Source organism: Chelmon rostratus, chromosome 4 (genome assembly GCF_017976325.1).
Source record: "Chelmon rostratus isolate fCheRos1 chromosome 4, fCheRos1.pri, whole genome shotgun sequence".
In the NCBI taxonomy this organism is placed as follows: domain Eukaryota; kingdom Metazoa; phylum Chordata; class Actinopteri; order Chaetodontiformes; family Chaetodontidae; genus Chelmon; species Chelmon rostratus.
In genome coordinates, this window is record NC_055661.1 from 8,168,455 (window position 1) to 8,190,439 (window position 21,985).

Sequence of the window (21,985 nt, forward strand, 5' to 3'; positions counted from 1 at the left end):
AAATTTGCCCCTGCACTCCCAGCTCCCTCAGCAGGGAAACAGCTGACCCTGCAACAGTTGTGCAAAATAACCGTGTGCAATAGTCGGTTTGTCCACACTTGGGTCCAGCATATGGATGTGTGTGTGATAAAGTGCGTGTGTCCCTGCCTTGTGGTGTAAGTGTGTAGTGGGTTCGGAGTTGTTGTGTTGATTATTGTTTTTGTCGCCCTCCCCGAGAGGTGTTGAAGAGCTGTACTGTCAGTAGAGCAGGACAATGTCAGCAGTCTGTCACTGAAGCTGCTCCTCTGCCTGGAGATGGTGCTGTGCAGTGGATGATCAAGATTGTCTATTATGGACAAGAGCTTGTTCAGTGTCCGTCGCTCTGCCACAGATGTTAGACTGTCCAGCTCCGTGCCAATGACAGAGCCTGCCTTCCTCACTAGTTTGTCCAGGCGTGCTGCGTCCTTTTTCTTTAAGCTGCTCCCCTAACACAGTACTGCGTACAGGAGGGCACTCGCTACCACAGACTGGTAGAAAATCTGCAGCAGCTTTTTGCAGATGTTGAAGGACGCCAGCCTTTTGAGGAAGTACAGGCGGCTCTGTCCATTCCTGCACAGAGCGTCAGTGTTGGCAGTCCAATCCAGTTTCTCGTCCAGCTGCGCTCCCAGGTATTTGTAGGTGTGAACCACCTCCACGTAGTCCCCTTTAATGGTGATCGGTTCTGGACACAGCCTGGGTCTCCTAAAATCCACCACCATCTCCCTGGTCTTGGTGGTGTTGAGGAGCAGGTGGTTGGAGTCACACCATGTGATGAAGTCCTGAATCAGTTCCCTGTACTCATCCTCTTGTCCACTCCTGATACAGCCCACTATGGCTGTGTCGTCTGCGAACTCCTGTACATGACAGAGCTCCGAGTTGTACTGAAAGTCGGACGTGTACAGGGTGAACAAGAACGGAGAGAGCACAGTTCCCTGCGGTGCTCCTGTGCTGCTGGCCACAGTGTTGGACCTGCAGTCCCCCAGCTTCACATACTGAGGTATGCCAGTCAGGTAGTCTGTAATCCATGCCACCAGGTGTGTTTCAACTCCAATCTCTGTCAGTTTGTCCCTGAGGAGCAGTGGCTGGATGGTGTTAAAGGCACTGGAGAAGTCCAAGAATGTAATCCTCACAGCATCACTGCCTCTGTCTAGGTGAGAGAGAGATCGGTGGAGCAGGAAGATGATGGCATCCTCCACTTCCGTCTTCTCCCTGTAAGCAAACTGCAGAGGGTCAAGAGCGTGGTGGATCTGTGGCCTCAGGTGATGGAGTAGCAGCCGTTCCATGGTCTTCATCACGTGTGACGTCAGGGCGACCGGCCTGAAGTCGTTCAGCTCCCCAGGATGTGGTTTCTTCATAAAACAATGTCTCAGATTACTATAAACTATTTCCTGGGGCACAACTAGCTTTCCTCCCAAGTCCACCTGCATTTGCCAATCATCAGCCCCTGGCAGGCAGCCACCTACCTGCCTTCTCCCTGACTTAGCAGCTCTATTTTTCTCCCCCGCTTGAACAAACTGCACAACTAACCTCTCCTTTCTAGAACTTCCAGAATTCACCTGTACCTCTTCAATGCCTGCGGCTAAGCTTCTCAGCACCCGATTATGCCGCCATGTATACCGGCCTTGTGATGAGCTAAATCTACAACCTGACAAAATAATAGAATACCTCTCTGTGGTATGACCTTGCTGATGACAAACATCTAGCTCTACATACCCCACATAGGGAATTTCTAGCCTATTGGCAGCGCTCAGCTACAGCCAACGGCATGGACCAAGGGGCAATCTGGAAGCGCCGTAGGACAAAGCTTTCAACAATGGTGGAAACTATAGAACTTGTATCTAAGAGGAGGTTAGCAGATACATCTCCTAGGCTAGTCAGTGGTCTGAGCAAATGGTCCCTAAATACCAGAGCCGGTGGGCACCTCCTGATGTTTGGCTCCTCACACCAGGGGGAAGGAGTTTTCTGCATCCTGAGCGACAGAGGTTGCTGCTTTGGGATGGAAGGCCCTGGGTTGCTGTTAGGGTTGCTGTTGCGGGAAGCAACATGTTCATTATGGTGCTCCCTGGCATAGTGACCCGATTTTTGACAACGCCTACATATGACAGTGTTTGGGCATTTGGTTTAGCCTGGAAGCAGCCTGTGAGGCTAATAGACCCTATGTGAATCGATTACGCTGCTCTTGTTGTTTCTGTTACATGTGCTTCAACTCTGCCATTTCTGTGTCAGCAGAACTAGTCAAGGCTCTACTCTCTGAACATCCCATATGATTAAAAGAGGGGACTGAATAACCCCTACTCCTTGGCTCATCAGGTCGTCCCTCCCACTTCCAGCAAATGGCCTCTGCATTTGCATCTAGGAGAGGGTAGAGATAAAGCATTAAATCACACAATAAAATTATAAACTAGTAAAAACTAGGTAAAAATAGTTTACATAGAATATATAAAATCAAGTAAAATACAACATTTTAAAAGAAGTGCAGCAGTGCATAAGCACGAAGCAAAGCACAAAAGTTTCAGACCTGTATCAGGAAGCAATAGATAGTTAGTTAAAAGCTAAAGTGAAGAGACAAGTTTTGTTGGTTTCTTTTGAAAATATTTAGTGAGATGGCATCCCTATATATCTATAGATAATGTCTTCCAAAGCATTGGGGTGTGCTGAAAAAAGGCTGCATCGCCAATTTTCTTTCCACTTTGGCCTGAAAACTCCAACAAACCAGCAGCAGATAAAGGCAGTGTTCTTGGAGGCAAATAATAAACGAGGAGGAAGAGCTCAATTCTAAATGTTGCAGGAAGCCAGTGCAGAGCAGCTAAAACTAGACTAATGTGCGCTCTCCTCTTGGCTCTGGTTAAAATTCAAGCTGCAGAGTTTTGAATAGGCTGAAGTCTCTCAGTGTTTCTTTTACAGCAATTGAGTCAGCTTGAAATAAAGGCATGACCTATTTGTAATTAAATAGATCTGAATCTAGGATAACACCAAAAGTTATTACCCCAGATTTAATCCAGGGAGTTAATTTCCTCAGATTATTAAACAGTATGTCTGTTCTTGTTTTAGGGCAGAGTAGTAGGATTTCAGTTTGGTCCTCATTTAACTTCGAGAAAATATTGCTCATACATTTATTTATTGCCAAAGGACAGTTAGTAATGGAGTCTATGGCTGCAGCATCATGTGGTTCAGATGTACAGTTGTGTTTGTCATCTGCATAAGTACAGAGACGTACATTGTGCTCTCTAATGATGCCACCAAGTGACAGCATGTATTGAGAACAGTAATTTTTCTGCTTCTGAGACACATGATCTCCAAAACTGAAGTAAACTTTCTCCCTTTGATGTTTGTTTTAAACCAGTTAGGACTAATGCACTCACTATAGCTAGTGAGTGCATTACTATCAAGGTTGGGTTTCTTTAGCAATGTTTTTTTCCAACAGCTGTTTTAAACAGAATGGGCGTTATGCCTGTTTGCAGAGATGTATTTATAATCTTCAGGACATGACTTGAAACACTGTCAAACACCTGCTTTATAAATGCTGTAGATAAAGGGTCAACACATGAGGTGGATGAGTTGGACTCAGTGACAGTCTTGTAGAGCTCAGCTAATGTAATACGGGAGAATTTTCTCATGGTTCCCAGCATTCTCAGTAACAGACTTGAAAAATAATCCCTTCTTGCCTGACGTATTGCTGTGTTCTTTGTATATATTACAGTGAGCTGTGAGCACAGTTTTCCTCCATTTTCTTTCAGATGCTTTACAAATTCTCTTCCTCTCATAAACACTGCTGTTGTTTAACCATGGGGAGATTCTGTCAGTCAACCTCTTTTTAACCTTTAGTGGAGCAACAGCATTTAAAGCAGATGACATGGTATTGTTGAAATGTGCAACCATGTCATTTAAAGAGCAGTCAGCAGTGTGTGACTCAAATGATCTCCTAATATTACAGAACATTCCTTCAATCTTGCCATCAAGGAATCGTCTTTGAACCAGAAATTACTTTTAGTCTTTGTTAAGATTAGTTTGGCATCCAAAACACACTGTGATAGTTAAAAAAAATAGGTTATTCTAACACTTAAACATTGTCAGTGTTCAACCCTGTCGTTATTACCAAGTCCAGAATGTTACCATGCTGATGAGTGGCTTCATTAACATGTTGTGTTACTTCAGATTACTGAGACAGATACCAGATGGTCAATGTTTTGTTATGATGTGTTTGACCATGTCAGGAACTTGTAACTGATTTCCCTTTTCTTACTGGGAATCAAAACGATGGCCTGCAGCAGCCAGCCCCTGTTTGGGTAACAACAAAGCTTTTATACAACATGCCTCATAGTCTTCCTGTGTGAGACAATGTTTTAGCTAAATGTTTAGCCCTTTCCTTTAATTTCACACAAACAGAATCTTTGTCAGTACTGGTTGAGGTGATAAAAGATCAGAGTCTACCAAAGTTCAGTGTTTCTAAAAATAAATCTCAAGCATCATTTAATACCATGCACAAAACGTCGAGTAGCATTTCTAAACAGAAAGCCGTCAATGAAAGGCGTGTTTCTCTGCAGTCCAGACAAACTGAACTTCATTAGTGAACAGAACTGTTCACTTTTACAGCAAACTGTTACAGTTAAACTACTGAAATTCCAAAACAGTGGAATCACCACCAGCCACCTGCCAAATGCAGGAAAAATATGAGAGTGGTTGGTAGATGTCAAATAAATAACAGTGACATATTATTACAGTTTTTCTCATTTGCTTTGGTACATTTCTCAGATCAGAATTGAAATTCTTAAAACTACTTGTTCAATCTTCACATCATTGTGTTTCTCATTTCTTTGAACAAGTTGCAAATGCTTTGGTACATCCATGCAAATTATTCTGTACAGTTCTCTGCTGTTTCCTACATTATCAGTTGCTTATGTCATGTTGATCAAAATGTATTAGAATGGGTCTCTGTTGAATAGTCTCACCCCCCACAACATTTAGACATGAGTTCATCACATAAGTATATACATGCAAAATGGTTGAACAAGTTGTCATAATATTGTCCAGCATATTTCTACATTTCCATTAGACTTTTTTTTTTCTAAATCTGTCCTGAATTGGTAAAATGCTCCCAGGTGAATCTTGACTTCTCTAACGAAGGGAAATGTGTGCAGCATTAGATCAACCAATGATCAGCCAGTTTTCTGAAATAGCTCAAAGGTGCATCTCATGAACCGCCACTGGCACAAGTATATATATAGCTGGAGCACAGCACAGTGTTATGATGTCTGACAATGGAAGGACGAGGAATTGGACGGTGTCAACAGCCAGAGAGAAGAAGAAGAGGAAGAGGAGTGAGGCTGCGTGGCGGAGGAGTTGGGAGGCAAAACAGAGGAAGAGGCAGAAGAGGCAGAGGACATATGCGTGTTCCCGATGAGATAAGAGCCACACTCGTAGACCACGTTCTCAATCATGGGCTCACAATGGCCGAGGCTGGTCGAGGGGTGCAGCCAAATGTTGGGAGAACAACTGTGTCATCAATCATTCAGACTTTTTGTCAACAGAACAGGTGTGTGATCTAACAACAGCCACTGCACTGTAATGTATACCTTTTCTTTCTACTCCTTTGCAGATGACTTCCAAATATATTTTCCCCATGTGAGTAGATTGTAAGAATTCTCTGCAGCCTCTGCAATCTCGTCTCAAAGACATTACATGTAAAACATGGATGAATATAAACTTACTGTAAATACAGTAAGACAGAGGCTGTTGTGTTTGGACATCCACATGTCCTGGATTGTTCTGCCAGTTTTCTGGAGCACCTTGCACCCAACTGTCGCTCCTCTCTAAAGAGTCTTGGTGTGACTTGTGACAGTGCTTTTACATTTGATAAACAGATTGGCTCTGTGGTTGAAGGTGCTTTTCATTAGCTGAGGCTGCTAAGCCAAAGTCAAGCTATATCTTCGCCCCCAAGATCTTGAGAGAGTGGTTCATGCATTCATTACCTCAGCTACAAGCCTGGGGATTTTTACTGTAAATCAGCTCTAAAAACATATTTTTTCTCACTTGCATTCGCCAGAGCTTGAAATTGTACATCCAAATTTGATTATTTTATGCTTGTTTTATGTGATGCCTTTTTGTCATGTACAGCACTTTGGTTTAGCACAGCTAAACAGTTGTTTTTACAGTAAATGTGCTCTAGAAATAAATGTGATTGATAATGCTTCATACAATATTACAGTATTCCACTTGCATTTTACAATATATAGTAAGTATGCTTTATACAGTGACTTTTTATCTTACTCAATTTTGTGTTTTGCATTACTATATTTTTTCCACATAGGACTGCAAGACAACTTCACAGGAGTGGCAGAGGGCCCCTTTTCTCACCTGAACAGGAGGAGGCTATTTGCACCATGGTTGTAGAAAACAACGCCATAAGACTGAGGGAGATACAGAGTGCCATTATAGAGGGCAACAACATCTTTGAAAACATTCAAACCGTCAGCATCTCAACCATTGACAGGGTGAAGAAGAGAAACCAAATGAATATGGAGCATCTGTACACTGCTCCATTTGAAAGAAATGGTGATAGAGTGAAGGAGCTGCGTTACCAGTATGTACAGGTAAATGTATGAACATGCAGTAACTGACAGTAAACAATACAACATTGTATAGTGATATACAGTACACTAAGTGTGAGCTTTACACAATTGCTTAGGCTGTAGAAAAGGAGATTCAATATGTGCTGTACACATTTGATGTAACTGCATCTTGTCCAAAATGAAGACACATGTAATTCATAAAACTCAATTTGTGTCCTCTGGATGTAGCGTATAATGGAGCTGGAAGCAAGTGAACCCCAGCACAACTTCATCTTCATGGATGAGCTTGGCTTCAGCCTGACGAAACGCAGAAGATGTGGTCGAAATATCATCGGCCACAGAGCTACAATCGATGTGCCAGGCCAGCGGGGCGGGAACATAACCATGGGTGCTGCTATCTCTGAGAACGGTGTGCTAACGCATATTCCCATCATTGGGCCATACGATATAGAGCGTCTTATCATCTTTATAGACACTCTCTACAGGGATCTCATCCCTGAAAAAGAGAGGGGTCAGACTGGAGATGACTTGCCAAAGTATGTGATAGTTTAGGACAACGTCAGTTTCCATCACTCCAACATCATTAGGCAGTGGTTTTCGACCCACAACAGGATGCTGATGGAGTTCCTTCCACCCTACTCCCCCGTTCCTCAACCCCATTGAGGAATTTTTCTCAGCATCGAGATGGAAGGTATAGGATCACCAGCCACATACACAGATGACCCTTCTGGCTGCCATGGATGCAGCATGTGACAACATCATGGCAGATGCCTGCAGAGGCTGGATAAGACACTCGAAAAGATTCGTCCCACGCTGCATCGCGAAAGAAGATATTCGTAGTGATGCGGATGAGAATTTGTGGCCGAACAAAGACGAACGTCAGGAGGTGTAGGAAGACTGCACTGTAATTCCTACAGCACTGCATGTACAGTTTTCTGAGGAGATTGTCCTATGTTTACATCTTCTACTTTGTTTTTTTTGTTTTTTTTTCTTTGTGCTATCCAGTGCTGTCTTTTCCTTTCTGTACAGTAGAAACAGTGAAAATATTAATGTGAAATGTGGACTTTCTGAGGCACTGACATGTTCATTGACACAGATATTTACTTTTGAGAGATGAACTAAGGATTTTGAGCAAGAGACTGGCTTTTGCAGGTCATCCATGGTGTTTTGCTATTTGTACGAAGTGTTTTGAAAAATGCTCCAAAGCGACTGAGAAAAACTGTAAGTGGCTGGTGATGTTAAACATTTATCTGTGGGTGCCTGGGTGATGGTTAGATATTAAAAGGGGAATTTCCCACCCCCACTGACTATGCACACATCACAAAAGTACATTATACTTTTCTGTTATTTCGAAATGAGCTCTTCAGATATTTGGATGCTTTTTGTGTTTGGAGTGAACAAGTGCATTATTTTAACTGTCATTATTTAGCATTTGAGGACACATTGACACAGAGCCCTGTAGGTGTCAGGGAATAAAAACAAAACACAAATTAGTACATCAAGATGACTTTTTATTTTTAGTGGCACGAGGCAATGCACGAGCCACTCGCCTTCATAGCTCAAAGAGCTATAGAGGGGAGTATTGTAATCTCTCGCGTTTTTTCTTCTTATTTTTTATATTCCGTTCATCGATGACAACAGAGGAGGAATGCCTCTGTTGCTCAGAGTGGGACTTGCGGCCAGGAGATACGAGTCTGGATGTGTCAATAAATGTCTGTATCGCAACACTGGAGGATTTCCGCGCAATGATAAACTTCTGGCAAACAAAACCAAGGCAAATAAACAATCTATACATGTGTGTAAGCTACTTACTCAATCGAAAGTTGCCCATTTGGTCCCTCAGGCTTTGGCTGGGTCTTCCAGTTCACTTTAGGGACACGAAAAAACATCTCCACCACAGCCCGGTTTATCATTGCGCGGAAATCCTCCAGTGTTGTGATACAGACGTTTATTGACACATCCTCCTCTGTTGTCATCGATGAACATTGTCCACAAGAACACCACCAGTTACCGTCTACTCGTGGACGCGCAGCCGTTTGTTGTTGTTTGGCCAGCTGTTCCTCTCTCTGCCTCCGCGTCCTCCTTTCAACGAGCTCCTCGTCCGTGCACTCTGGCTCAAAACGGTAAGGACGTCCATCGTAAACAAAGTCATCGTCCACCACCTCAGAGTCGGAAAAATATTCATACATTTTGTGAACTGTGCAAACTACAGCTAAACTAGCCGACCGCCGCAGAGTTAGCCGTGTTGTGGCTGGTTGCTCGCAGCGCGCGGCGCTCGAAAAGGACGTCATCCACGTCACAAGTAGTTGTCTAGAGACACTGGATGTTGATAACATGCCACCACGGGCTCAGAGGGGAATAGCGCCAGCATATCATAAAAAAATATTGGAATATGAACGAGTTTCACCGCAGATTATGCGTTTATAGAGGCTACGCACGGGTGCCCCAATTACTCGCATTATACGGATATACGCGCCGCTCCTCTGGGGCTAATTTCTTCAAAACGACTCCAAATGCCACCAAAGTTGTCTGAGTGAGTAAATGGTCGTATTTAATGCTACAAATAAAGTCCAGGTTGTAAAAAACGAAAGTTATCCTTTAAGATCAAAGGTGCCCCCTAAACAAGCATGTCAAAACAAGAGCATTGTTTGAAAACAACCTCTGTCCAATAAGCAACTGAACTCAGCTTCAGTATTGCAGGTTGGGCTGGGCTCAAAAAACCTCGGACAGTATATATACTGTATATATGGATAGTTTAAGCACACACACACACACACGCACACACACACACACACACAGTTAAGACAGACACAGACTTATATGTAAGCCTAACTTATATGTATAGCCATGAAAAAAAGCCACATTCAGAGCTAAAAGCAGCAACTCCAGCCCCCTTCACTTTCCACAAAAGTACAGAAAAAAATGGGAAAAAAATGAAGCTGCACTGCAATTAGCTACCACATTCTCTGGTTTAAATAGCCCATTTATATTATTTTATATTAGGCCTATTATATTAATATTCTTACAGTAATTTTTAAACGTTTTGCCATACATGTAGACATGCTGATTTCCAATAAAGTTGAAGTGGCCCCTTAATTTTTTTTCCAGGGCAGTAAATGCACACACACATGATCTTTATGAAGTAGCAAACTTTTACATATAAATTTAGCCATTTAATATGTTATAAAGATACATACCATAACATACCATTTAAAGACTTTGGTCCGACTTAAGACAGGCTGTATCTAATGAAAATATGTTTTAGGTTATCTGTCTCAACCAATAATTACATTTTTTTTTTCTTTTTTTTTGAAAAGTATCACAAAGTATTGAAATACATGTTGGTATCATGACAACACTAGTAGATATTGATACATATACCATGGTTTGATAATGAATAATTTTATTGAAATATGCCAATACATCTGATTGGCTACAGGCACTTCCCTGTTGAAAAAAAAAATGCATTTGTGGCTCGAGACACGGCAGGTAAGTATGTATATTGTCCCTTGAAGTGACCTTCAATTATGTTTTAACTAGTTAAAACAAGGGAGAGTTATCTTGAACTGAAACTGTGACTACTGAATGTTTAGTATAGATCAGTGTTTCTCAATCCTGGGGTCCGTTTCACAAAGCAGGTTCAACAAACTCTGAGTGTAACCCTGAACTCTGAGTTGATCTACTCTGAGATAGGAAACTCTGAGTTTTCGATTCCACAACAGCAGATTTGAGTTAGTTTGATTAACTCAGAGTAGGTTCACCTCGAGTTAAGCGCATGCACCGCAACTTAAAAAAGACAGCATAGATGGAACCCCGATTTGAGGAGTCACCATGGCAACGGGGAAGCGGAAGGCTGCCTACTTCACGCCACTGGAAATTAGACATTTTAATGCGCTCATACAGCGAATATGAACACGTTTTTAGACGGAAGTCCAACACCGCTGCAGCTGCGAAGGAGAGGGAGACGGCGTGGGAGAACATTGCTGCTCGGGTCAATGCGTGAGTATAAATGTAGTCCTTTGAAATCACAATAATATTACAGGGCAAAACCGCTTGAATGGTTGCCTATTAATTCATTTCATTTAGGTGCAATCCCGCGGGGGAGAAGCGCACTTGGCAGCAGCTTAAAATGAAATATAAAAACATTGCTCAAACAGGTAAGACCTCTGCATGATCTCATGGAGGTAGCTACCTCATTTTGATCATGTTTTACATTGTAAAGTAAAGAGCAGGGATACATCTAAAACATGCAGAGCAGTCGTACTCTAGGACCAGGCTTGAGAAACAGTGGTATAGATAACACCAGCAGTCCCCTCAAGCCACTGTCAAAATTTCGGCGGCACCGGAATTGTCTAGTTGTCTTTGTCACCCTACAGTCACATGTGAAAATATTCATTTGGCCTTTTATATTACAGCAACAATTTCACAGCAATGTGTTACAGCATCATATTTGATTTGATAACTTGAGCATGAGAATAAACTACAATCTTTGTTCTGACAACAAGCTTGTGGATGAGGGCAACGACTTCTGTTCCAAATCATGCCTTCTGTCTGCGTTTTGGACACTCTGGAACGAGCACAGCATCACAGAGAATAATTATTATTAACACTGGCCTCAACTCATTTCGTTTTGGCATCTACTCTGTTTGGCTATTTAATCAATTTATGCCACATGAGGTCAGTTTTTCTTTGTTTCTATCCAATATTAAGACTACTCCTGCACCTCATTCATTATGGAGGACTTTTTTGAAGTACACTGTGGGAAAGTGAATATTCAGCAGCTTTTCCAAACCAAGGGTTAAGGGTTATAATTCCATCTTCTCTGGCAGAGGTTGTTTCAAAGGTAGAGTGGTTTCCATCCTGAAAATGTTTCTTTTTTCTGTCCTGTGTTTCGTCACTTTCTGTACAGTATATTGCTTATCTCAACATGATGTTGGCCTCTCGGGAACCTGGCTGCAGCATCTGAAGGCTGACAATGAGTTTAACTGATTTTCTAAACCAGGGGTAGAAAAAGGCATAGATCAGAGGATTAAAAGTGGAGTTACAATAGAACAGCCAAAGTTCAGCTGATGACTCTACACCATCTGTGGTGGCCTGTCCTGTTATAGAAGGAATGTAGTATGGACAGAGACAAAGTATAAACACAAGAAGGATAATACCAAGAGTTCCAGCAGCTCTCATCTCTGATTTCTTCACAGTCACAGTGTTTGATGTGACAGCTGAAATCTGAGATCTCATGACACGTGCCTGTGACACAGCCACCACAAACACTCTCACATAGAGAACTATGATCACAGTAACAGGGCCCAAAAAGGTGAGAAATAAGTCTACTGCCCCTGAAATGTAGTTTATGACAACTGTACATTCTTGAAAGCAGGAATTAGACAAATATATTTGTGACAAGGAATCTTTCAGTATTATAACGTTGTAGATAACAGAAGAGCTCCAACACAAAGATACACAGATTTGAACTCTGCTTGGTGTTATCATGGATGAATAGCGCAGAGGGTAACAAATAGCCACATAGCGGTCCACAGATATGAGCACCATGTTCCCAACAGAGGCAGAGGTGAGGATGAAGCTAGACAGGTACAAAAGGGTACATGAGATTTTATCCAAAAAACGACAGGACTGCAGAATGATTGCAGGTGGCATCACTGCAAGACCCACCAGCAAGTCAGACACAGCCAGGGAGAGAAGGATGAGATTGGTGGTTGTCTGGAGCTGCCTGGAGGAGGAGATTATGATAAGTGCCACATAAAGCTGTATAATATCACTTAACTCCACGGTTTATGAAGTAAATACTACTGCACAGTGTACTGTACAGTACAGAAAAGCCCAATGAGAATGACATTTTTACTTACAACGCAAAGTACTGACATCTCTGGCTTGTCTCAGCTTTTTAAAAACATAGTTAAAAGCCTTGTTTAGAGTGAGGACTAAGAGAAGAAGTTGTCTTGTTAGACTAGAACAGTACAATAAACAAAGCTTCCATCCATGAATTAAACTCAAACACACTATCAGCTGTTATATTTCAAGAACAGTGACTGTGCCTGAAGTGGGAGATGGAGATGATGACCAACAAGTTGAGTGTCACAGTGAGCAGAGTGATACAGCACAGCAGGGTTTTGATGAACATGTCCTTGGGAGTAACAGGCATTGACCTGCAGGAGGTGTTGAGGGAAGGAATACAGAGTTCAGCTGCTTCCAGTGACTCCATCATCAGAGATAGTGAGAATGAGATAAGATAGTTGTCACTTCTGGATTACCATCATCATTCTTGTTGCCTATCAGCTCTCTCCCTCTCTTCATCTTCTCCACACACTTCCTCCAAACAGCTTTTTTCTTCCACAGTTCTAAATCATCAAATACAAATACACTCAGTCCCCCACTCCTTTGTTGTCCTTTGTTGTCATGGACATTGTCGTACCATTTTTTCCTTCTCTGTAATTCTTTGTCGTTATTGCTTCGTCCATATCTGTCAGACATTGTATTTTACATTGCCAATGATACATCAAAACCCTAATTCTAGAAATGTTGGGACGCTGTGTCAAACATTGATAAAACTGAATGTGATACTTTGCTGATCTTTTTAAAATACTGTATACTCAACTGAAAACAGTACAAAGACAATATATTGAATGTTTTCATCAACTTCATTAATCTTGTAAACTTCATTGAATTATATATTATTTGCTTTTTCTGAATTTGAAACCAGCCGCAAATTTAAAACAAGTTTGGACAGGAGCAACAAAAGACTGGGAAAGTTGTAGAATGCTCCAAAAACACCTGTTTGGATCATTCCACAGGTAAACAGGTTGATTGGTAATAGGTGGCAGCGTCATGATTGGGTATGAAAAGGGCATCCTTGAAAGGCTCAGTCGTTTACAAGCAAGGATGGAGCGAGGTTCATCACTTTGTGAACACATGATTGTATAAAGGCGATTACTACAGGGGCAAATGGTTGCATTCCTTTTTTATTGACGTTTCACACAGCTTCACAACTTTTTGGAATTGATGTTGTATGCTCGGATAGATGCCATTTTTGTAATGACGATATTCAAGAGCACATCATGTGATGATCATTTCAGATCTGTATGAGACTGAGATATCGTTCAGCATAAAATATATTGATATGCAGAAATGGAAAGAGTGCGAGATTATACTCACTGAAAAATAATTGTGTAAAGATGTATTCAGATAACAGTAAAAAGTAGGTCAGCTAAAATGTACTCTGAAAAAACATTATCTGGTGACATATGATGCTGCAGTTAAATTAAAGAACACCTTTAGGCTAGAACTGCATTAAACGTCAGTCCAACAACACTATTGGAACAACATCATGCCACTGAGCTCTGATATTCAAAGCTGTGTGAGTTTCAATTAAAGCGCTTAACATGTCAACTTTTTTATTCCATTTGGTTTAATTTTTAGCCAGGCCACTAAAGAGGCTGGTCAGATGTAAGAATAATAATAAACTAGATTTGTATAGAACAAGGATGAAAATAGAATTAAGGATCAAGCATCGAATCACAGAATAAAAAAATAAATAAAATGAAGGTCAAAATAGTTTACATAGGATGCATAAAATCAAGTAAAATACAAAACATTTTAAGAGAAGCAGTGCATAAGTGCGAGGCAAAGCAAACAAGTTCCAGACCTTTATCAGGAAGCAACGATAGTTAGCAAAAGGCTAAAGTGAAGAGACACGTTTTTAGCTGTTGCCTGAAACCTCCATTTGACCAGCAGCAAATGATCACAGTGTTCTTGAAAAAATAATAAACGAGGAAGTTAGCAATGTACCTTGGTCCCAGTCCCTTAATGGCTTTGTGTACAAGGAGAAGGACCTTGAAATCAATTCTAAATGTTGCAGGAAGCCAGTGTAGAGCAGCTAAATCTGGACTAATGTGCTCTCTCCTCTTGGTTCTGGTTAATAGTGGAGCTGCAGAGTTTTAAATGAGCTGAAGCCTCGGCTTGAAATAGAGGCATTAATCAGTTTTTCAGCATCTGTTTTTCGATTATTCAACTGCATATCTGTTCTTGTTTTAGGGCCGACTAGTCGGATTTCATTTTGGTCCTCATTTAACTTCAAGAAATTATTGCTCATAAATTTATTTATTTACAAAAGACAATTAGGAATGGAGTCTCTAGCTGCATCGTCATTTGGTTCAGCACAGATGTACGGTTGTGTGTCATCTGCATAACTATAGAGACATACATTGTGCTCTCTAATGATGCCACCAAGTGGAAGCATGTTTGGTGAGAACAGTAATGGACCAAAGCAGCTCCCTGCAACCCCAAAACAGATGTCATGTTTCTCAGACACATGATCTCCAAAGCTGCACGGCCTGCAGCAGCCACCCCTGTTTGGGTAACAACAGAGCTTTTATAGAACATGCCTCATAGTCTTCCTGTGTGAGACAATGTTGTACCTAAATGTTTTGCTCTTACCTTAAATTTCACACAAACAGAATTTTTAGCAGTACTGGTTGAGGGAATAAAACACCAGAGTCTTCTAACATTCAGGACATCCAAAAATATGTGTCAAGCATCATTTAATACCATACACAAAAGGAAAATATACACAAAAAAGGCCCAATGCCATTTATAGATGGAAAGCCATCAATGAAAGGTTTGCCTCTCTGCAATCCAGACAAACTTGTTCTTGAACTTGAACTGTTCACTTTCACAGTGAACACTTTATGTCTCGTCGTGTCTGTTGAGATGTTTCACTGGCGTTAAGTTTTGTCAAGTACTTCCTGTTTTATTGTGAAACCCTAACTTTCCTCTCGCTTCAGACCCTTGACTTCCTGGTGTTCTTCTCGCCTGTCTGATTGTCTGCCCCGCCCTGATTGTCTCCACCTGTTCTTTGTTACCTTGTGTCTATATTGTCTGCATTTCCCCTGTCCTGTGCCAGATTGTCTTGTGAACCCTGTGATCCTTGTCAGTCCTGCTTTGTTACCTTGCTAAAACCTAGCGTACCTTGCCAGTCTTTTGAGTTTCCGAGTTTTTGAGAATTGTGAATAACCTTTGTGTCTTTTGTTTGTCTTTTTGATCACCAAGCACCTTTTGTTCTTCGTTATATTTCCTGAGAGCATTTTTGTTAATAAAACCAGCTTTGAGCCTTTTTCCCAACCTTGGTGTAAAGAGTCGTGCATTTGTGTCCAGAACCTTGTGCCTGAGAACTTGTGATAGTACAATCTGGCCAAACAAGGCCAAAACTGTGGCCAGATTGTACTCAGCCGACTCCAGTGACCTGAAGAACACCCTGACCGCTCAGGGAAGCCTCCTCCACCAACATGAGGATCCGGAGCATTCAGCACGGCGTAGAAGACCTCTCAGACTGACAAATTGAACTCCAGAGAACGATAATGATTCAAATTCATCTACTCACTGAAAAGTTCCAGCGCATGAACAGCCACATAATTAATCCCATTCAGCCAAATGCCACAGATTCTCCGGTCGAGCCACCACGGCAAGCAAAAGTGGCTTTCATGATTTCTCACCTCTCTGGAAGGGCAGCGGTGTGGGCCACAGCCGTGTGGTCGAGAGAATCTGTGTTGTGTCAAGACGCATCTGCAGGAGCCCATGCAGATAGGAAGAGCCAAGCTAAACCCTGAGGAAAGGCACCGTCACTTAAGGGAGAGGGCTTGCTTCTACTGCAGGGAGCATTGACACCAAGTAGCGGACTGTCAGGTAAAAGAGGGATCTCACCAACCAAGAGGAGGGCGTTGGTGAGCTGAATGCCGGTCGAGCAGAATCCTCCTCGTACCTTATCTAAGGTAACAATATGCTTAAATAATAAGTTGGTGGAACTCGAGGCATTGATAGACTCTGGGGCTGATGGCAATTTCATGGACTGGCAAATAGCCAGGGACAATCAGATAGGGCTTTAGAAGCTTTCTCACCCCATAAACGCCAGTGCTCATAAAGGGTGCTTTATTTTCCAAGTCACCTATTGTACAGAGCCATGTTAAATGACTATGGAGGCAAACCACCATGAGACTGTGGTTTTCCACTTGTTCGAGTTAGTGCAACATGCACTCATTCTAGGTTATTCCTGGCTCAGAAAAAATAACCCGTATATAAACTGGGAGATGGGGAAAATCCTGGGGTGGGGTGGGGAAGGGATTGTATAACTAACTGTCCTTCTGAATCTTTACGCAGTTTGAAGGTTAAAGAACCTGAACCGACTTTGCCACTATGAGCAGAGACGGACCGGTATCCTGACTTGGCCCAGGTGCCACAATGTTATTGAGATCTGAAAGAGGTATTTAACAAAGAAGAAGAACAAAGAACAAAGAAAGCCACATCCTTACCTCCTCATAGATCCTCGGACTGTGCCATTGAGCTGCTGCCAGGAGCTCCCATAACAAAGGCAGACTTTACTCCCTTTCCGGCCCAGAACGCAAGGCAATGGATGAGTATATTCAGGCATCACTGAAGGCTGGTATCATCCACCCCTCTCCCGCTGAGGCAGGTCTTTTATGTAGGGAAAAAAGTTGTTTCGCTCTGACCTTTCATTGATTACAGTCCACTAAATGAAATCACTATTAAAAATCGCTATCCATTACCAGTCATGTCATCAGCATTTGAACTCTTGCAGCAGGATCACTGGTTCACCAAGCTGGACCTAAGAAACGCCTACCACTTGATCCACATTCGACAGGGGGATGAGTGGAAAACAGGGTTTAATACATTATGAGTATTTAGTATTACCATTTGGTCTGACCAATGCTCCAGTAGTTTCAGGGATATGTGAATGATGTACTGAGGGAGTTTCTAAATGACTTTGTTTATGTATATCTTGACGATATTTTGATTTTTTTCTCCAGCCTTAAACTCCCACCAAAACCATGTTCGCCAAGTCTTGACTCTCCTGTTGAAACGCCACCTATATGTCAAAGTGGAGAAGTGTGAGTTTCATTCACAGACAGTTTCATTCCAACAAAATACAGATGGTAAATGAACTATATTTATATATCGCTTTTCTAGTCTTCCGACCACTCCAAGCGAATACAACACAAGCCTGCATTCACCCATTCACACATGGTAGCTAGGCCACCTGCTCATTACAAGCATACAAGCATTAACACATTCACACACCAATGCACAGCATCGGGTGCAACTTGGGGCTCAGTATCTTGCTCCAGGATACTTCGACACGTAGGCCAGGGACCACCAACCACCAACCTTCTGATAGGTGGACAATCCCTCTACCTCCTGAGCCACAGACGCCCCAGAGAAGGTGGGAGCTGTGGCAAATTGGCCTATTCCCACAAATCGGAAGAAACTACAACAGTTTCTGGAGTTCACCAATTTCTAGGAAGTTTATTAGAAACTTCAGTTCTGTAGCCGCTCCCTTCCATGCTCCCACTTCTTCCAAGTCTGTCTTTCAATGGTTTCCTGTGGCAGACGGCGTTCCAGTGCCTAAGGACAGCATTCACCACCGCACCAGTGGTCACCGTTCTGGACCCGTGAAGGCAATTCATGGTAGAAGTGGATGCTTCTAATGAGGGGATTGGAGCAGTGCTGTCCCAACGATCGGAGCAGAACAACAGAATCCACCCCTGCGCATATCTGTCCCATAAGTTGTCGCCAGCAGAAAAGGGATATGATATGGGAAACGGAGAACTGCTACCGGTTAAAATTAATGTTAAACATTTATCTGTCAGTGCCTGGGTGAGGGTTAGATATTAAAAGGGGAATTTCCCATCCCCCTGACCAGGGGTCACCAATCTGTGGCTCCGGAGCCACATTTGGCTCTTTCATCCCTCAGGATGCGGCTCCTGAAAATAATTAGCATTTAATTAAAATGTATTTTATTTTAGTTTGTTCATTTTGAAACAAACCTAGTGCACGCCTCACAGATGACAGTTTATGATCCTCTGTGCAGATGCAGGTGACTGCGCACAGCCTTGATGTGCAGACGCTGTGCCCTGAGGTTTAGAAGCAGAAATCACATTAACCACATTTGATTAATATTTTAATTGTCTATTATTTAGCATGTATTCATATTTTTTCATTGTTCAGTGAAATAGTCCTTTTGTGATTCAGGTTGACAGCTGACTGCATGCGGCAGTAAAAGGATGACGGCAGGCAGAGAGTGGACGGCATTTTTGGTTTGCTGCTGGTAGATAATTTTTTTTGAGAAATACAAGAAGGACTCAAATAGGCATTGAGTATTTTACTTGAAAGTATCCTTCAACCAAATGTCTTTAATTCTGAGTTCAAAATGTTTTTGTTTCATTTTCTCTGCAACTATAGTGTGTTGCAATGCAACAACACATGCAACATACTATAGTTTGTTTATACATAGCATGGAGGCAAAAAAAACAAAAAACATTATATGCAGTGTTATTTCATTTTAAATGTCAAAGGGAGTTTTGGGCTCCCAGTGTTTTCTTTACTGTGGAAAACGGGTCCAAATGGCTCTTTGAGTGGTAAAGGTTACAGACCCCTGCCCCTGACGATGAACACATCACAAAAGTACATTCTATCTTTTCTGTTATTTTAAAATGAGCTCTTCAGATATTTGGATGCTTTTTGTGCATGGAAATGACGAAGTGCACTATTTTAACTGTCATTATTTAATATTTGAGGACACATTGACACAGAGCCCTGCAGGTGTCAGGGACAAAAAACAAAACACTAATTAATACATCAAGATGACTTTTTATTTTTTGTCGTTGTCACCCTACAGTCACATGGTGAAACTATTCATTTGGTCTTTTTTATTACAGCAACAATTTCAACAATGTGTTTCAGCATCATATTTGATTTGATAACTTGACCATGAGAATAAACAACAATCTTTGTTTGTCTGACAACAAGCTTGTGGATGAGGGCAACGACTTCTGTTCCAAATCATGCCTTCTGTCTGTGTTTTGGACAGTCTGGATAGAGCACAGCATCACAGAGAATAATTATTGCTAACACAGGCCTCAACTCATTTCATTTTGGCATCTACTGTGGTTGGCTATTTAATCAATTTATGCCACATGAGGTCAGCTTTTCTTTGTTTCTATCCAATATTAAGACTACTCCTGTACATCATTCATTATGGAGGACTGCTTTGAAGTACACTGTGGGAAACTGAATAAGATTGGAAGCTTTTCCAGGTTGTTTCAAAGGTAGAGTGGTTTACATCCTGAAATGTTTCTTTTTTCTGTCCTGTGTTTCGTCACTTTCTGTACAGTATATTGCTTATCTCAACATGATGTTGGCCTCTCGGGAACCTGGCTGCAGCATCTGAAGGCTGACAATGAGTTTAACTGATTTTCTAAACCAGGGGTAGAAAAAGGCATAGATCAGAGGATTAAAACTGGAGTTACAATACAACAGCCAAAGTTCAGCTGATGACTCTACACCACCTGTGTTGTCCTGTCCTGTTATAGAAGGAATGTAGTATGGACAGAGACAAAGTATAAACACAAGAAGGATAATACCAAGAGTTCTAGCAGCTCTCATCTCTGATTTCTTCACAGTCACAGTGTTTGATTTGACAGCTGAAATCTGAGATCTCATGACACGTGCCTGTGACACAGCCACCAAAAACACTCTCACATAGAGAACTATGATCACAGTAACAGGGCCCAAAAAGGTGAGAAATAAGTCTACTGCCCCTGAAATGTAGTTTATAATAACTACACATCTTTGAGAGCAGGAATTAGACAAATTTATTTGTGACAAGTAATCTTTCAGTATTATAACGTTGTAGATAACAGAAGAGATCCAACACAGAGATACACAGATTTTAACTCTGCTTCTTGTTATCATGGATGAATAGCGCAGAGGGTAACAAATAGCCACATAGCGGTCCACAGATATGAGCACCATGTTCCCAACAGAGGCAGAGGTGAGGATGAAGCTGGACAGGTACAAAAGGGTACATGAGATTTTATCCAGAAACCAGCAGGACTGCAGGATGATTGCAGATGGCATCACTGCAAGACCCACCAGTAAGTCAGACACAGCCAGGGAGAGGAGGATGAGATTGGTGGGGGTCTGGAGCTGCCTGGAGACGGAGATTATGATTAGTGCCTCATATTCAGAGCAAATCATTTAAAATCACAGCAATCATTGTGAGAATACAGACAGAATATGGAAAATTAAATTATACCTTTATAGACACAGAAATATGAAAAATAAACTCTGTGTATCGGACATGCCACACAAAGCTCTATAATATCACTCAGTTCCAAAGTTTATGAACTGAATACAACTGCAGTTTGGTGGTTTTCCTAGGTCTATTTTTATCATGATTAATGCAGTTGTGACAGGGTTGCACAAAAAAGCCCAATGAAGAATGACATTTTCACTTTTAACTGAAAGTACTGACATCTCTGGCTTGTCTCAGCTTTTTAAAAACACAGTCAAAAACCTTGTTTAGAGTGAGGACTAAGAGAAGAAGTCTCTTTTTAGGCTACAACAGTACAATAAACAAAGCTTCCATCCATGAATTAAACTCAAACACACTATCAGCTGTTATATTTCAAGAACAGTGACTGTGCCTGAAGTGGGAGATGGAGATGACGACCAACAAGTTGAGTGTCACAGTGAGCAGAGTGATACAGCACAGCAGTGTTTTGATGAACATGTCCTTGGGAGTAACAGGCGAGGTGTTGAGGGGAGGAATGCAGAGTTCAGCTGCTTCCAGTGACTCCATCATCAGAGATAGCGACTGTGGATCTGAGCAGAGAGCTGCTGAGGTCTAGCAGCTCTCTGATTGACTTATTCATGAGATGAGATATTTATCTCTTCTGGATTAGTATCATCATTCCTGTTGCCCATCACCGCTCTCCCTCTCTTCGTCTTGTCCACATACTTCCTCCCAACAGCTTGTTTATTCCCCAGCTTCAAATCATCATCTTTACAATAACCCCCCCCCCACATCTATCTCCCTCCTTCAGACAACCACTACAATGATTCCCTGTTTTTATTCTTTGTCATCTTGATACATATATATGTGCATATATATATATGTGTGTATATATATATATATATATATATATATATATATATATATATATATATATATACACACACAAATATGTGTGTGTGTGTGTGTGTGTGAAGTACATCAACATATAAGCAGAGATGCATACTCAAAGAACTTGCCTCAAGATGTATTCAGAGCAAGCCCGTCAGTGACCCTCAGTTTATTTTACTTTACATTTACATATTTCTTTTTAATTAAATCATTGCCTGATGAATTAAATATTATTTTCTACTCAACATATACTTAAAAAACATATTAAATATTTCAAATATATATATTTTCCTTTTTTGCACAACACCCCTACCCCCCATCTTAGCAGAGAATGGTTTGACCTCTGGCGCACTTAAGGCTATGCTACATATGTGCCCTGAAGCGGGAAATTTACGTAAGTTTGTCA

General features: G+C 41.6%; 2 protein-coding genes across 2 annotated transcripts; both read right to left on the bottom strand.

The window, feature by feature from the left end:
* Nucleotides 1-11,504: 11,504 nt before the first annotated feature.
* LOC121605380 (trace amine-associated receptor 13c-like) lies at nucleotides 11,505-12,807 on the bottom strand. The gene is made up of 2 exons (XM_041935269.1): nucleotides 12,641-12,807; nucleotides 11,505-12,315 (listed from the first exon to the last, which is right to left on the bottom strand). Exons 1-2 carry the CDS (start codon nucleotides 12,805-12,807, stop codon nucleotides 11,505-11,507), a joined length of 978 nt encoding a protein of 325 aa, XP_041791203.1.
* A 6,986-nt stretch (nucleotides 12,808-19,793) lies between these two features.
* Nucleotides 19,794-21,255, bottom strand: LOC121605381 (trace amine-associated receptor 13c-like). Its single transcript, XM_041935270.1, has 2 exons — nucleotides 21,101-21,255; nucleotides 19,794-20,604 (listed from the first exon to the last, which is right to left on the bottom strand). Exons 1-2 carry the CDS (start codon nucleotides 21,253-21,255, stop codon nucleotides 19,794-19,796), a joined length of 966 nt encoding a protein of 321 aa, XP_041791204.1.
* Between the last annotated feature and the right edge of the window lie 730 nt (nucleotides 21,256-21,985).